Source organism: Acinonyx jubatus, chromosome A1 (assembly GCF_027475565.1).
Source record: "Acinonyx jubatus isolate Ajub_Pintada_27869175 chromosome A1, VMU_Ajub_asm_v1.0, whole genome shotgun sequence".
Lineage (NCBI taxonomy): Eukaryota > Metazoa > Chordata > Mammalia > Carnivora > Felidae > Acinonyx > Acinonyx jubatus.
In genome coordinates this window covers 118,418,822-118,435,342 of record NC_069380.1, presented here as the reverse complement: position 1 = coordinate 118,435,342, position 16,521 = coordinate 118,418,822, and the positions used below count along the sequence as shown (strand labels likewise).

The 16,521-nt window shown below is 40.1% G+C and overlaps 1 protein-coding gene across 1 annotated transcript in view; it reads right to left on the bottom strand.

Moving 5' to 3' along the window:
• KCTD16 (potassium channel tetramerization domain containing 16) overlaps window positions 1-15,938 on the bottom strand; it is a 261,110-nt gene extending 245,172 nt beyond the window's left edge. Inside the window, exons 1-2 of the mRNA XM_027042517.2 lie at window positions 15,062-15,938; window positions 13,514-14,692 (exon numbers count right to left, since the gene is read on the bottom strand). Of these exons, the coding sequence (XP_026898318.1) occupies window positions 13,514-14,345 (832 nt within the window). The 5' untranslated portion in view covers window positions 14,346-14,692; window positions 15,062-15,938. The remainder of the gene's footprint in view (window positions 1-13,513; window positions 14,693-15,061) is intronic.
• Window positions 15,939-16,521: the final 583 nt, after the last annotated feature.

Genomic DNA, 16,521 nt, shown 5'->3' with positions numbered 1-16,521 from the left:
ATAGCTTCTTCACAGGTGTCACATTATTTAGTACTTGGTGTCCTATGAAACAATGAAGTCCACTATTCCCATTACACAGCTGCAGTACCTGAGGGCTGGAGAGGCTAAAGAACTCATCAAAGCAAGTTTCCAATCTTGTCTACATCTGTTATCCAATCTCTCTGGGTTTACATTTGCTGCCTTCTTCTTTTACCTTCATTCACTTCTACTCTACTAGTCATGGATTATTTATATACCACATGCACTATATTTATATCATCAGTTGCCTTCACCATGAGAGGGAACCCTACTATTATAATTTTACATGGTGGGGTAAAGTGGGTAGAGGAAATACAACGTATTGAGTCCCTACACTGTGCTAGATGCTAGGGACGCAAGAGAGCTCCTGCTATCATGAAGCTTACAGTCAAGTGAGACAGAGAGAGAAAGAGAGAATAAGTAAGTAAATCAAGCAGACAACTACACATGTGAACAGTGCTATGCTGGAAACACGGTGCTGAATAGAGAATGATGATGTCTTCCGCTTCAGCTGGGATGGTAACAGAAAGCCTCTCCAAGGAAAACCCATTAAAGCCTGACTGAAGGATGAGCAGGACTCAGAAAGGCAAGGATTAGAAGGGAGGCAACACAAGTGTAGTGTCTTGAGGTGGCAAACAGACTGGCCTGCAGAAAGAACTGCCAAAAGGCCAGTGTTATGGAGCTCTGTGGATGGACAAGTGTTTGTTTGTTTTTTCTTTTAAAGTTTTTTATTTTTTATTTTGAGAGAGAAAGAGCAGGGGAGGGGCAGAGACAGAGGGAGAGAGAAAGAATCAGAAGCAGGCTCCACATGGAGCCAGATGTGGAGCTCGAACTCACAGACCATGAGATCATGACCTGAGCTGAAATACAGAGTCAGATGCTTAACCAGCTGAGCCACCCAGGTGCCCCTGGACAAGTGTTTTCAGAGGGGGCGAAGTGGTGAGCATATTAAGGGAACTATAAGATCGTGTGTTATGGGATGTGTTTTTCCTTCCTTTAAGTTCATGAAGTGTGTGTAGTAATAGTCCAATGTGAAACCAGTGGGTAGCAGCTTAACTTTCGCTGTGATAGTGAGCAGGATCAGTCCTAATGAATCCATATTCCCTCAGTTTCTTCTTCTAGGTCCAAACACATCTGTTTGTAAGATGAATTAAAAGAGCCTAGAGATGGACATGGCTACCAAGGAGCTAAGCTAATAAGATGGTATGACCCTGGCTTAATCCTCGCAACACTGTCAACAGAGAAGTTTCCTTGTTCCCCTTTTATAGATAAGTGCTCTGAGGTGTCAAGAGGGTAAGACATTTGCCCAAAGATGCCCTGCTAGAAAGTGACAGAACTAAGATTTTTATCTGGATAGATCTTAATGCTGTCAGTTTATCAACCACATGCTCACTGTGTCTTATAGAATGCACCTGTGGTTAAAAGTAAATGTCAAGTTAAACTGGAAGCAAATTTCATTCACTTTATACTTCACATTTTCTTTATTTAAAAATGTAGTGTTATGAATTTATTCATTAATTCAGCAAATGCTTATGATCACCTCCTATGTGTTCACACTGTGGTAGTTACTGAAATTGAGCCATGCATGAGATTGACAAAGTAAGTCAGCAATCCTGAGTTAAAGTTAAAATAATAATGATGACATTTATCATTACAAAAAGACACTGTAGACATAATTATAAAGTACCTTTAAAGTCAATTGCTAGTCCTCTGAGGCTATCATCTGGCTTTGGATTTTGCACATACACTTTTGTAAGACAAAGGGTTGAATGGAAAAGAGAATTGAAGAGTGTTTTTATGATAGTGGTTCCTGGACTGACTAAAATCACTCACACAGCAATCTCTGGAAAAAATCTAATGAGATTTTTCTGATGAGAACGGAAATGATTGCTGGTGATCTTAAGCTTCTGTGAAGCCATCCTAGGATGTAATTTTTATGACTCCATCAGCCAGCTAGTATCTTAAAGTCAACAAATGCATTAAAGATTTAAACATTTTCTCCTCTTCAAGCATTAAAATAAGCCCTGGTTGAATTTCCTGACACTCCAAGTTCAGATTAGGAGCTCCTTCTCTATTTTCATATCAATCTACACTTCCCTATCACACTAGATCGAAATTGCCCATTTACTAGTCTACTCTCTCCCTAAACCATATGCTCTATGAAAGCATTGACCATATGCTTCTTATTTACAGGCGAATCCCTGGAACTGCATGAAGTCTCTGGTGCATAGTAGGTGTTCAATAAATATTTCTGGAAGAATTATAAGGGCCAATCATTGCAGAGATGTCTAAGACCCTAACATACACAAAAGCAAAGGGCATAGCAAGGTCACAGTGCTTGGCATTTACTCACATAGAAGACAGAGAACAGAATTTTGTATAAGTAACTTGGAGCTAGATCTAAATCTGCCTATTAGTGAAGACCCTTCTGGTGAATGGATGTCAAGATCTGTTAGAAAAAAAGATTATGGTTCACTATTTGCCTTGTCCGTATGGAAGGATGCAGACGAAAGAAGGTTTGAAGGGCCGGCAGTTTCCAATCAATGAGGCTTGTGCACGTTGTGAATCACTTCCCTGGCACATTGTGGAAAAGTACTAGAAAATCATTAGCATGAGGACTTTGTGAATGAAGTTATCAATTTTTTTTTTTTTTGCCTACAGATATGATATTTTCTATCCATCTCAACTGGACAATCCTACCAAAACAAAAGTACTTGATATAAAACAGTCCCTTAGTAAGTGTGAAGCCATCAGATCTTTTCAAACAAATATTTTACATTATTGAGCATTCAATATGGACCTTTATAATGTTGAAAGTATCACACATTATATCATTAGTCATTACTGCTCCATGCCACAGGGTTATCTTATCGAGAAAAGCCAAGCAAAACTGCTCATTTTCTAATGCATACTTTTCTTACACAAATCAAAATTGACAGTTTTCTATTTCATTGCAGCTTAGCAAGTTGTAAGGCTCCACACAGGTATCCCTCTATTTAAAGAAACAAAGATATTTCACCTCACTGGCTAGAAAGCAAATTAATGAGAACTGAATCCTATTTTCCATTTTCATTCCAGTGCAAATTTGCAAGCACAATGCCCACAGGAAAGTTTTTCCACCTGACATAACTAAATACTTATGCCGTAAGACAATGAGCCATGATTCCCAAACAGTGTTTGTTGTGCTTTGTATCATAGGCCAGCTCTCCTTCTGATTAGGGGGTTTTCAGAACTGTAACACTTCCCCCGGTCTCAAGTCTCCCCGTGGTTTTAATTGTATGCTTCTGCAACTCTAACATCTGTACACCCCTTGCTCTTATCCCAGTCCCTGAAAGTCTCTGCTGCTCCAGGATCCCCTTTACAGGAAAGTCACCATTACTAGACCCCACCTCCCCTTTTCTCTATTTCACTGCCCAGTACTGTTGACCTGGACAGTCTACAATATTGTCTAAAACACAATATGCAACAACCTCAAGGCATCTATTTTTGTTTTAAGCTTATTTATTTATTTTTGAGAAAGAGATAAGGGGAGAGGGAGGGAGAGAATCCCAAGCAGGTTCCATACTGTCAGCACAGAGCCCCATACGGGGCTCAATTCTACAAACCATGAGATCATGACCTGAGCCGAAATCCAGAGCCGGACGCTTAAATGACTGAGCCACCCTGGTGCCCCAAAACCCCAGTCATATTATGTGAGCCACCAAGTTGTGTATAATGGGTTGCCTTCTATTTTCATCAATGGAAGTAATTCACAGTCGTTTTATATTAAATACACTCAGAATAAAAGATCAGAATAAATTGGGGTGGGAAAATGGTATGAATTTTCTACTTTGGAATGTGACTGATGAATGAAAGTGGAAAGTATCAATTTCTTCCCATGAGCAGGTCACACGGTAACAGCCCTGCATTAATGCTCCGATTTCTTTTTAATGCCACACAGCTCAGCTACTCAGTGTGGAGCAAAATGTCTGGTTTTCTTTTTTTGGAGCAATTTGAATGATCCTATTGTCAGTGGAATGCTCAATAACCATTTTCTGTCACCATGAAGGAGAATATTCTCTAGGTTGAGATTCATAAAAGGTTATTCTAATTCTGCAGTGACTGAATATATAATTTAAGTCGTATTCTTAAATTTCATTTCTGCCTCATATCAGCCTAGGTTCTGAAAAGCCACAAGTTGAAAACAAGGTGGAGGGAAAGGCACTATTAATGACTCCCATGATGGAATAGCCAGGGGAAGAAAAGAGTTACTAGAATTTGAAGGCTTTTGGGGTGTTTCCTTTTATACATATTCAGATTCAAGTAAAATGCAAAGTTTGAATCTCCTTTTTAAAAATATTTGTGGATGTGTTTGTTTGATTGTCTCAAAATGCATAGAATCAACATACTGGGCAAAGTGTCCAAGGGGAGTATCAGAAAGAATCAGGTGGTTTATTTAAAGAAAGCAACTGTGTCTCCTCCGTCCAGTATATACAGCCATCCTGGTAATTACTAACACTTTCACAGCACTGACCGGGTGCCAGGCACTGTCATAAGCGCTTTATATATAGCAACCCATTCGATTCTATGAGTCAGGAACTGTCTTTACAAACTCCATTTTACAGGTGAGGAAAATGAAGCACAGAAGTAAAATAATTTGCCAGGGATCCCAATAGCTAGGGGTTCAACCTCGAGCAGTCTGGACCTCAAAACTGAGGCCCTTAATTACCATGTTCTGCTGCCTACGAAGGCAGGGAGGAGGAAATGGAATACCTTAGTGGTCAGACAATTAAGAAGACAACCTGTTGGTCTCATAACATTCTTTGCATTCTGGTACAGTTCTCTTCCTACTGGAGCTACTTTCTCTATTTTGAAGCACTTTTTTGAATCTCGAGTCCCTCCTAGTTTGTTCCTTAAACCATGGCCACACCCCACCTTCAATTTGCTTCAATTTAGTTGGGTGAACCAACTAAAAGGAGATCACATGAGCCTTTGTTGCTGCTAAGTGTTTTTCTCAGTCCCTTTGAGCTAGCATCTCAGTGGGTGCAGGTGCTAAGAGCAAATCTTTTGGTAAGATTTCCAATTTGTATGTACAGTGCTTATCTGAGTGCCCAAAGCACTTAATGGAAGTTTGGAAATGCTGTGGTTATTATTTAAAGCATCATCACTCCATCGCTGTTCTTTAGTTGTTCTGTAAAGAGATAATGTAATGGTATATGCAAACAGTGGCATCTGGGACCATAATAGAACTCTGTAGGGGGCATCTATTTCTCATTCTTCTGAAAAATATTTGTGGAGGACCTACATTTAGTCCAGATACTGTGCCAGGTATTGTGACGAACATGACAGATACAATTCCTATCTTCATAAAGTTTACAGGTAATGTTAAAGACACCATTAAATAATCAATTATAATACAATATTATGTGTGCCACAGTAAAGGAGAATAAGGTCCTCGGGTCAAAGGTAAGGGACCCCCAATCCAGATACGATAGACTAGGAAAGACTTCCCAGAAAAGATAATCTTTAGATTGGGACCTGAAGATGTAGTTCATCAAAGCAGATGGAGGCAGAATTCCAGGCATAGAGAACATCACATACAAAACCAAGCAAGTATATAACAGCATTCAGGAGCTTAAAGAAATCAAGTATAGCTGATATTAAAAATGCAAAGGGCAGGATGGCAACAGAAGATTCTGAGGAAGGAAACAGTGGTCATTTCATAAAGAGATGTGATTCCTGGTAAGGAGTTTGCATTTAACTTATAAGAGCAGTTGTAAGGCAATGAAGAACTTTAAGCAGGAATGACATGGTCAAACTCACATTTCAGAAATCTCACCATTTTTGCAGCAGGGAGAAGAGATCCAAAGGGGATTACACTGAATTTGAGGTAGGGAGGAAAATTTAAGTTTCTTTGTAGTAGTCTAGAAAAGTGTTGGGAGAGGTGATCAAGGGGACGTAGCCACTGGTTGACACATGAGCTGGACCCAGGCAAATTAGAAGCTCCTCCACCCTCCCCTGTCCTTGGAATGTGCTTTCTGCTGGCGTTCCCTGCTCCCAGAAGGTGCTCCAAGGACACAGGCTTGAGGTAGTGATATGGTGTTGAGACCATCTGGATGGTTTATGTCACTGAATCCCATTAAGGCCTCTTTATAAACTTTTAAGATTTGGCAGATGGATGCAGAAATCTATTCATTTTGGGGAGCCTGGGTGGCTCAGTTGAGTAAGCATCTGACTCTTGATTTCGGCTCAGGTCATGATATCACGATTTGTGAGATCTAGCCCCATATCAGGCTCCCCATGTCAGCCCCATGACAGTGTTTCATCTCACTCGGAAGCTCCCAGGTTTAAGAAGCAATAAAAAGCAGTGCTGGTGGTCTGGACCAGGGTAGCATCGGTGGTGATAGAAAGAAATGGATGGACTTGAGCGAGATGAAGAAGAACCAAAGGAACTTGCCATACGCTGGGAAGAAGGAAGAGTCAGGGATGCCACCCAGGCTTCATTCTCCCCTGGGAGAATGAGTAACTAATGATGCCAATTACTATGATAAGGAACACAAGAAGGGAACAGGTTTGGGGGAATACAAATGATGAGTTCAAGTGGAGTTCAATACAGTTGAAAGAATCCAAGAATATAAAATGTGAATAGCCAGGAGAGGAACTTTCTCACCCAAAATGATTCCTCTTCCCAGTCTATGGGACCCACTGTACATCTCAGTAAGCTCATTGCACCCATGATATTAGCCCATTTTAATGATAAAAACAATAATGGAATATTAAATAGTTCTTAAATTACTAGAAATAAAAATAAGGGTTTCTTTTACTGCCTTCTAAAGCAAATTAAAAATTAAAAATGGACTTGCCTTGGGTGAAATAAAGGGGATTAAGAGTATACTTATTATGATGAGCACTGAGTAATGTATTAAACTGTTGAATCATTACGTTGTAAACTTGAAACTAATATAATACTGTATGTTAATTACACTTCAATAATTTAAAAAATGGACTTGTCATCATTTATTAAGATTTCTTGATGGAAATACTGAACTTGAATCTGACCTAGTCTCTAGAAACTAGAATCTAGAGTCCAGATCTAATGAATTGACAGAAAATGTAAGGTTCAGGAAAAAAATGTTTTAATGAAATCACAAAGATCATATAGATGCATAAGTAAAACCAGAATGCTGGATATTGAACATGGCAAGCAATTTGGTTTCTTCAAACAAACAGAAAGGAAGGGAAGGAGGGAGGGAAGAAGGAACTAGGAAGGAAAGAAGGAAGGAAGGAAGGAAGGAAGGAAGGAAGGAAGGAAGGAAGGGAGGAAGGCAGGGAAGGAGGGAGGGAGGGAGGGAGGGGAGATTAAAAGAGATTTAAGGGGTACCTGGGTGGGTTAGTCATTTAAACTTCTGACTCTTAATTTTGGCTCAGGTCATGATCTCAGGTCATGAGATCAAGCCCCACATCAGTGGGGCTGGAGCCTGCTTAAGATTCTCTTTATCTCCCTCTCTCTCACTTTCTCACTCTCACGCTTTCTCTCTCTCAAAAAAAAAAAAAAGATTTAATACATACATTTTGCTACTTTGTTGCATATGGTTTAAATACAGGTTTTTTTTTTTTAATTTTGAATGAAAAAAGAAGTAGCAAAGACAATAGACCTTATCTGAATCTTGACTCAAGAAGCCAACTTTAAAAAATATTGTAACAGAATTAAAGAAGTGTTAACATCAATTAGATATTAGATGATATTAAAGAATTACTAATTTTATCTGTGATAACAGTATTGTGTTATATTTTATTTTCATTTTATTTTAGAAACATACAGTATTGTATTTGTGGATGAATGAAATGATTGATGTCTGAAATTTGCTTCAAAATAACGCAGTGCAGACAGAAGGGAAAGTAGGTATGAATATCTATAATACAAGATTGCTCTTGTAATGTTAATTGTAATTATTGGAACTTGGTGTCTACATTTGGATGCATCTGAAAATTTCTGCGTGAATTTTTTTTAACTGACTTGCCAAGAAATACAGCATTTGAGGAAAGCCATAGCAAAGAACAAAGAACCAGAACAATAGTTACGATGCAGAAACTGAGCGTCCATGTGTCCATTTCTGAAGAACTTTCTTCTGTATATTGGATGCATACTTTCTCCATTATTCATGTTGGAGGTGTTCCAAATGGCACATTCTCAGCTATTTCCATTTCTAATTTCTTTGATACAATGTTAACCTCATTAGGCTGTCAGGAACATATTTGGTCTTCTCTTTCCATTTACATATATATATATATAAATATTACAATATTTATAAATATATAATAAATATTTATAAATATTTATCTATTTATAAATATATATTTATATATAAATATATAAAATAAATATAATATTTATAAATATACATATAATATATACATATTTTTTAACATGTTGAGACACTACTTAAGGGCAGTCTCAGAGACCTCTCCATTCTGCCCACATACTGACACTTCTTTTGCTGCCAAATTCGTTCAGTGATGCTACAGACCTAGGAAGAAGGTACCTGAATTTGCACAAGGGGCTGGGCTCAAGTGATTATCTTGTTTGGCATGAAAGTGAAAATAGTGTAAGAAAATATTTTACTAGCATGCTTATATCACTATTATATTGAAACCAATGCTCAGAGCACAGCACCTTAAAGAGATTTTTAAAAATTACATCCATACACCTACCCTTTGCCATCACTATTACCATTCCATATCTGCCCACACATGGGTCAACTTTGACTTCATGATAAAGCCTCATATTTAAATTGTGCTATATTTTTAAGTTATACATTAAAAAGCCTCATGCCTTAAGAGCACTCTCTTCAAGATGCAAAGTCACCTGATCTACAACTATCAAAGGGTTTCTTGTGTATTAAAACCCCTGAGAAAAGTAACACCTTGCCCTAGAAGTATTCTAAATACATGGCAGAAGAGAATTTTTACTGACAATGGAGAGAAATAACTTGAAGACAGGAATGACTAAAACAGGACCAAAAGAGAGTATCTAAGCTGGAGAAGACAGCAAAACAACACAGAAAGAGGAGAGGTAGGTGGTAGTAAAGACCAATCCTTCACAGTTTTGACTACATTGCTCTGTCACTTCGTTTTGAACGTGACAACATCATATCTCTCTGGGCAATAAAACAAAAGTTATCATTGGTATCTTTTGAGTAACCAGTAGAAAAAGAGCTAGAATAATTTCAGGATAGATGCATTGCTACCTGTTAAGAATAAACCCTCTTACTGAAGCTTTCCAAAGTCAATGTTGGGTAAATAACTCACGGTGGCCACAACCACATATTTCTTCCCAATACAAGGTCATACAGTTGAATTCTGAGTAATCACTTTCTGATTAACTTTTCTCCAATACCCCGTCTCAGTCAACAGCCCTGAAGTTCTATGTGCTGTGAAAATTTTACAAAAGGAAAGCTCATTTAAAGTGGAATCCAGATCCCAGAATGGAAAGCTGTCACACCTAAACACTTGTCATCAATTGCAGACCCAACAGGAAGAGATGGACCTTGCAAGTCCATACTGTTTTACTATCCTGCAGAGGAAAGAAACATTTTCTACTCTCCCTGGCAAAAGCCCCAGCCAATAAGAGATTGTCACAAATTAGCCAATGACAAGCCATTATACTGAGAACCCCTAGTTTACTCCAATGGGTTTTTTGTTTGTAACAGCCCTTCTCAAATGCCCACCCCCACCCCTCCCTTCTATAAAAGATAATTTTTCTCCTTTGTTCTTGAGTTTGCCTATGGTTTTGCCATAGCTTGCTTGTCCTGAATTGCAATTCTCTATTATTCCTGAATAAACCCATTGTTGCTGGTAAAATAACTGCCAGCTTCATTTTTAAGATTAACAGTACATAAAGCCATTTAGAGAGTTTTGTGGAAACGACCCTTTAAATTTAAGGAAATAAAGAGATGAAAGATTAAAACACACTGACAAGCAGCAATTTGTTGAAAAGGTGATGAGTTGATGTCTCTACTATAATTCACAGACCTCACAGTGAATGTTTTTGAACTAGCATCCTATGAATTAAACTCCCTACTTGTCATGTTATCACAGTTTTATTAGAGGCAAATTCCTTTGAATTTCAGTGTTTCAGGCATTTATCTGAAGGAACTCACTCGTGAGTAGGATTTTAAAAATTGTTTATAGTTCTCTCCAACCAACAACAATCTTCTGACTCTTGGGCATTGGAAGATGGCCTAACTAAAAGGTTCATTTATTTTTCTGCACCTGTGATTTCATTCCTAAGTGGTGTGAAGAGCTCCTGGATCTCTGGTTCAAAATCAGGACTTTTCTTTTCCAAATTACTGAGCTCCCATTACATTTACAGGTGAGTCAAAAAGGCATTCTCTGTGTTATTGCCTTCTATGTAATGCTTGAAGAGAAAAGAGAGGTAATTATTCACCTAGTGGGGTGGGAGAGAAGGAAAGTTACCTTATCACTGTTTTAAAACAAAGGACATATCTATAATGCTTTGTGAGGGAATCCTAGCTAGACATTTCTTTTCTGTGCTCTTACATCAATCATACTTTCCTAGTTGGGGATAAATGAATCATAATCCATAGCATCTCACATATCATATTTTGGTGTGTAAGCAATGCAGACAAACACATTTCTTACCACCCTCTTCAACACATGCAAACACCTATTGACTTTAATTGTTCACAGTTCTCCATTAACAAAACACTCAGTCTACCTGATGTTGACCATCAATTCTAGGTCTACATTAAGATTAAATAAGACAAGAATCTAACCTGTTAATAATTGACAGGGAGATTTTGGTCTTTCAATTTCCCCTTGGAAAACTTGTAAGAAAATAGGGCAAACAGGGAAAGAAAGGGATCTCCCCCATGACTGTCAGCCAGCATATGTAATGTATTCATTTCTCACTGTTCACTTTTTATTGTGTTATGGAACCAGGAAGAATGACTTTGTATTATCCCTGGGTTATTAGAAGTGTCTGATTGTTTGGAGTTAATTCTTTGGATCTAAGGAGTTTGTGTATACAATACAATTTTTTTAAAACCTAGGAGCATGTTGAGTTTCTCTCAAAGAGCATCTTTTTTTGTTTGCTGTTTGGCTGATTGATTTTTTTGGGTTTTTTTAAGGATGTGGAGGTGCTCCTGGGGACACATGCTGCCCCTTTCAGTCTCTCAGGTGGTGGTTCCAAGTGCTCTGCTCACACAGGGCACACCAGAGCTACGTGCTGGGCAGTGCTAGGCAGGGCTAAGCAGCACTAGGCAGGGCTGCGCAGGGCTAATGCTGGATGAAGAGCATCTTTGCATAGCCAACTTCCTGCTTTAGAGCACCTCCCATAGTTTCAGCCCATTAACCCAAGCACAACAGCTTGATGAATTAATGCTTATATAGGCACAGTTGGCAGCTTCTAATTAAATAATTATGGTTAAGCGTCTGCACAGAAGCTGTTATGCACCCTAGAAAGCCAGCTGTCAGTTTTATTGGTCCTAAGACAGAGGAAGAGTTAATACTTAGCTCTGGATGTTACATACAAAGGGAAGTATATCATATATGATATATACACTGTGCAATATGAAGTTGCATTGTGCTTGTGCTAGCCTGTCCATTAGTGATGAAGAGCAAACTGTTCCTCAGCAACCTCTCAGAAACCCAACAAAGAAGTAAGCAATTATATGATCAGCAGAGCAGAACCTGTTCAGAGCAATTTACAGAGGACATAGTGTTAGACGGATGAGTCTTTGATGAACACACAAATGTCACTGAGCTAGCAGGCAAATACATTTCTGGGTTTCGTTTAGATGAGCAAGTGATAGAAATCTAATGTGGTCTTTTTTGAGATGGTTATGGTGGGTGTGTTTTCATTTACTTGCCTAAAGCTTCTTAAGATGCTGTTTTCAAATATTAGAAATTGGAGAACAAAGTAAATGTCACAAACCTAGATTTGAACTCTTTCTAAGATGCATTTTTCCAAAAAGTTAGGAAGAGATATTTGTTCTGTAGAATTACAGATAATGTCAGAGTCCTTTATAGAAGGCTAAAAAGCTAGAGTCTTATCTCGCCACCCGTGGGGTGGTATCTGGTGACTAAGCTCCATCAGAGAGGAAGATATAGATTATAGATAAAGGCCATTGATAGGTTTGTTGGACCAAATAATGCTTGTTATTACACATCAATATGTTTTTGAACTGATAGCTGATTCCATTTTTCTCCACAGGCTGTCCTTTCCACACAACCCATGTGTCCTCACTTCTAAAAATCAAATGTGCCACAACCCAGCACAGAACAACTCAGCTTGCCACTAGCCTCTTTAACCAGGGTTCCCAGAACCATCTCCACATGAATAAACACAACTGTAGGCAAAAATCAGTCCAGGACATTCAGTCATACTTTTATGTTTAAAAAAGAAATAGACATTTTAATCCCCCGAATTTATGGATTTACCTTAAAATAAGAGGAAACTGAATTTTAAAGTGGAAACATTTCTTATGAAATTCTCTTCACCCAACCCCCAGGCCTTGTTAAAAATCAACTGTTAAATCAAGCACTAAACTTTACAGACTGATTTACTGTTCCCCCTCCAGAGATCAAGGCTTAAAGTTTATTTAGAACAATGCCATTTCATAAAACAAAGCAATGTGTACCTTATGTCATCATTTAAGCAAATGGACTGACCTCTAAGTGCTTATTTAAAATGCTTCAGAACAACTGCTTCCATTCCTTTTACCCCCTCCCATTTCCTTTGATGTCAGTAATTCTATCACCTCAGCTGTCTGGAGATACTTGCTTGTGATTGACAATTCTCAAAAATCTAGTTCCTTTTAGACGGATCTTAGACAAAGTTCAGTACAATGAAGTCTGCAGTGCAACTCAAGTCTCAGTACAAAATGCTAAAGAATCAGATAGATTTGTAAAGCCTATAAAAGCAAGTTTCAGACTTGGTGGGGCAGATAGGGGGTCTTTTTATCAGTCTATACTGCCATCTATCTAAGCAAGACCACATCATTTGGTACTAAATCCATTTGTGTTTTCAAAGCCCCTAAAGGAAAGCAAGTCTCCAGCAACTGGCTTTACAGATCCCAAAGTTCCGATAAAAGAATGGACAGCACCACCACATTCACTCTGAGTCTGCCAGTCTCCTGTGGACCAACAGCCAAGTTCTAACCATCATCTTATCCTCACAACTCGATATCTGTCAAACAGACATACATGTCTGCTTTCATTCCCCATATCACCTAAACCAGTATCATTTGCATCTTGTGATTTCTGAGGCCTCTGAATATTCTGTGATGTCATTGATAAAACAGATGAGAGTTGCTTAGATAGACATGAGACCCGAATTATAGCCTCTAGTATTCTAGCTATACCTCAGGAGTTTAAAAACAAAAACAGACAAACAAAACCCAGAGTATTCCTTAGACACTGACTGAACGTTCAAACAAACATCTGTAGAGAGAATTGATACAGGTGAAAAATAGAAAGAACCCTTTGTACTTACGGTAGAAGACATATTCAGTGTAGCTTGACCAGATCTTGTCATCTGTATATTGGTTGACAAAAGATGCTGTCACTGAGGAGTTACAGGCCACCATGTGGAATCCACACTCTGACAACATATCAAAAGCCCTTTCCAGATGCTTGAATTTGAGATAAAATCTGGAGGTGTATCTTTCTGGGGCTCGGTCAGGGTCTCTGCTCTCATTCAAAGTTTCTCCAAAGACTTCTTTTGCCAAAGAAATCCTTCCACAAACCAAAATCCGAGGAACTCTACGAAACTTGGCATCTGCCTGCCCCTCTCTGCCCATGGTGCAGGACCCCCTGTAGCCCACAGTAATGAAGCCCCACTTGCGGTCTGCAGGGAGCACTGAGGAAGGAGGGCAGATTCTCGTGTCGCTTCCTTGGGAGGCATCTTCAAAGTCACTATGGCAGAATTCGTCCGGGCTTTGCTTGATCTCATCAGGGGTCAGGAGTTTGACCAAGTCTGGGAGCTGGAAATACTCAGCTTCCCTTTTCAGTCTTCCCCTTTCTGGAAAGTGATCAGGCAGGACCACCTGCCTGTCCCTGAGATAGTCCAGAATATAACGGAACAAGAATCCGTCTCTGTCAATGAAAAACCTTCCTTTGGAGTCCTTGGCTAGATCGTTAGCCGTGTCTCTCTTTGGGGAAAACATTTTCCACAGGAAGGAATGAGGGATGCTTATTAATGTGGAATGGCGGGTGAAATAAACTTGACCGCCAACATTCAGCTCCACGACCTCAGGGAAGGAGTTGGGAACTGCAGCCCCTTGTTCTCGAGGATAATAACGACTACAGTTTCCACTCAAAGCCATTGTCCCTGTCTTCTTTTGCTTCTCCTATTTTGATTTGAAGGTGCAATCCAATGGAGTCACAGCCTTATCCTTTGCATCAACTTGTCAAAGAGGGAGAAGGATGCTAACTTCTTAAAAATGACCTTCTCTCTTACCCCAGTTTTTTCCCCAAGCAAGCAAAATTTAGAAGAGTCCACAGGTGAAGTGATGCTGCAAAAGTAGTTTAAACCCTGGCTGGTGGTGAGCTATTACTTCATAGAATATAATCAACTCATCTCCATCCGATCTGCCCCAAGCTCAGATGTGGAGCATCTGCCCCAAGCTCAGTAGGCAAGGCAGGCCAAGTCCCCAGTTACTCAGAGGTCCGTCTGAAGGAAAAGAGAGAAAATTATTTCCTCAAACCCAGCATGAGTCAGAAAAAGAGACACCGCTGGAGAGAGGAGAGGGAGGGAGAGGGAGGGAGGGAATAAGGGAGGGAGGAAGGGAGGGAGGGAGGGAGAGATTATTTGACATAAGCAGCCCTGGAACTACTGATTTCAGCCATTCAACTAAATCATGGCTTCTCACAAGCTATTTTGTGTCTACATGTTTATTCATATGCCTCTGTCCCCAGCAATCATCGTTAAAAATATTTCTATTTGTATTTCTGCCTTAAAAAGGGATACAAGATTTTCAACTTCTAAAAGGGGATTTTTCCTCCCTGCTGATCAGGAAAAGCAAGAAGTCTCAGAACTTACCTTAGTGCCGAAAACCCAGCTCCTGTGAAGAAATACCCATTTGCAAAGCAGTCAGAATCCACAGCCACCATCTGGAGCTTGTCAAATCCCGAAGAGGTAAAGGATAGAGGTATCAATGAAAAGTGCAGGAGAGATGTGCTCTTAGAAAATAATATTTTTATATATATATAAATATTTATATAAATGTATATCTGTATGTATGTATATAGGTATGTATTCACTCCCAATCCCAAGTTGAAACAAGTCACAAAAAAGTTAAAGCGTGATGAGAGGTGGTTGGGTTGAAGAAGCGAGGCAGAGAAAAATATCCAGACAAATCTTCTCCAGTGCGGGGGGGGGGGGGGGGGGAAAGGTGGGGGAGAACCTTTAGAAAGAATCCTTAAAACAAAAGAAGAGTTGCAAAAGGTACTGGGACTTAGAAGCCTTTCAGAAAGCCCAGAAACAGAAAGACAGATATGCCTTGCTGGGGTCCCAGGTAGCCACCCCACCTGCCGGGCAAGGGCAAACGGACTCCCATGTTCGCAGGCAGGTGGGAGGCGCTGGGAACCGCCGCGAGCCGCTCCGCCCGGCCGCCGCAGCGCGGAGGGGCCGCGGGGGGCTCAAGCTCGGGCTTCTCCGGCTGGCGGCGGAGGTGGGTGGTTCCACAGTTCCCAGTGCAGTTCGGATGCTGTTGTTTCAGCAGTGCAGGCAAGATACCATCCAGGGAAATGACTATTACATCATCTTAAAGGAATAGGGCTTGGAGAAAGCGGAGGAAGCTCCGAGTCACGTCGTCCTCGGTGACAGGTCGCCAGGACTGCACGGGGACGCTGCGCACTGGCCACAGCACGCGACTCCCGAGCTCCAGGCTTGGGGCGGGGACGCGGGGACGCGGCGCCGCCGCGCAACCACTTCCCTGGGCGTCCTGTCCGCGAGTCTGGAGTTTGCAAGGGCCTTCGCTTTTCCTTTTCTTCCCGCCTTTACACCTCCACCACCACCACCATTCCCCAGAAATAAGCCCCCCAACCCAGCGGTGACATAAACACAAGTGATTATGCATTTGGAAATCCACAAACAAATCTTTGCACATGCACTGAATTTTTGCTGAAGGACAAATTTCCCCTCTAAAAGCTTTTTTTTTTTTTAAAGAAAAAAAGCACACCAAATGAACCCCAATAATCAAGGTACAAAGTGGCTTTTCTTTAAAATCAAAGGGGATTAAACCATGTCCTCATTCAGATGCCCTCTTTTATTCCCTCTTTTCCATGCCTCTCCCCCCACACACCTGCCCAGCATGAATAAATAAATACAATCTCTCTGGAATTATCCATGCTCTTTCCAAAGCATGCATGAGGCACTGATAGCCTCAGAAAGCCCACAGTTTACATCAGTAAGTCATTATCTTTGCTTACCTGATAGAAATTGTTACCTGCAACCTTTTTCTGGGGCTGTTTCTTTACTGAGCATCTCTTCGGACGTCC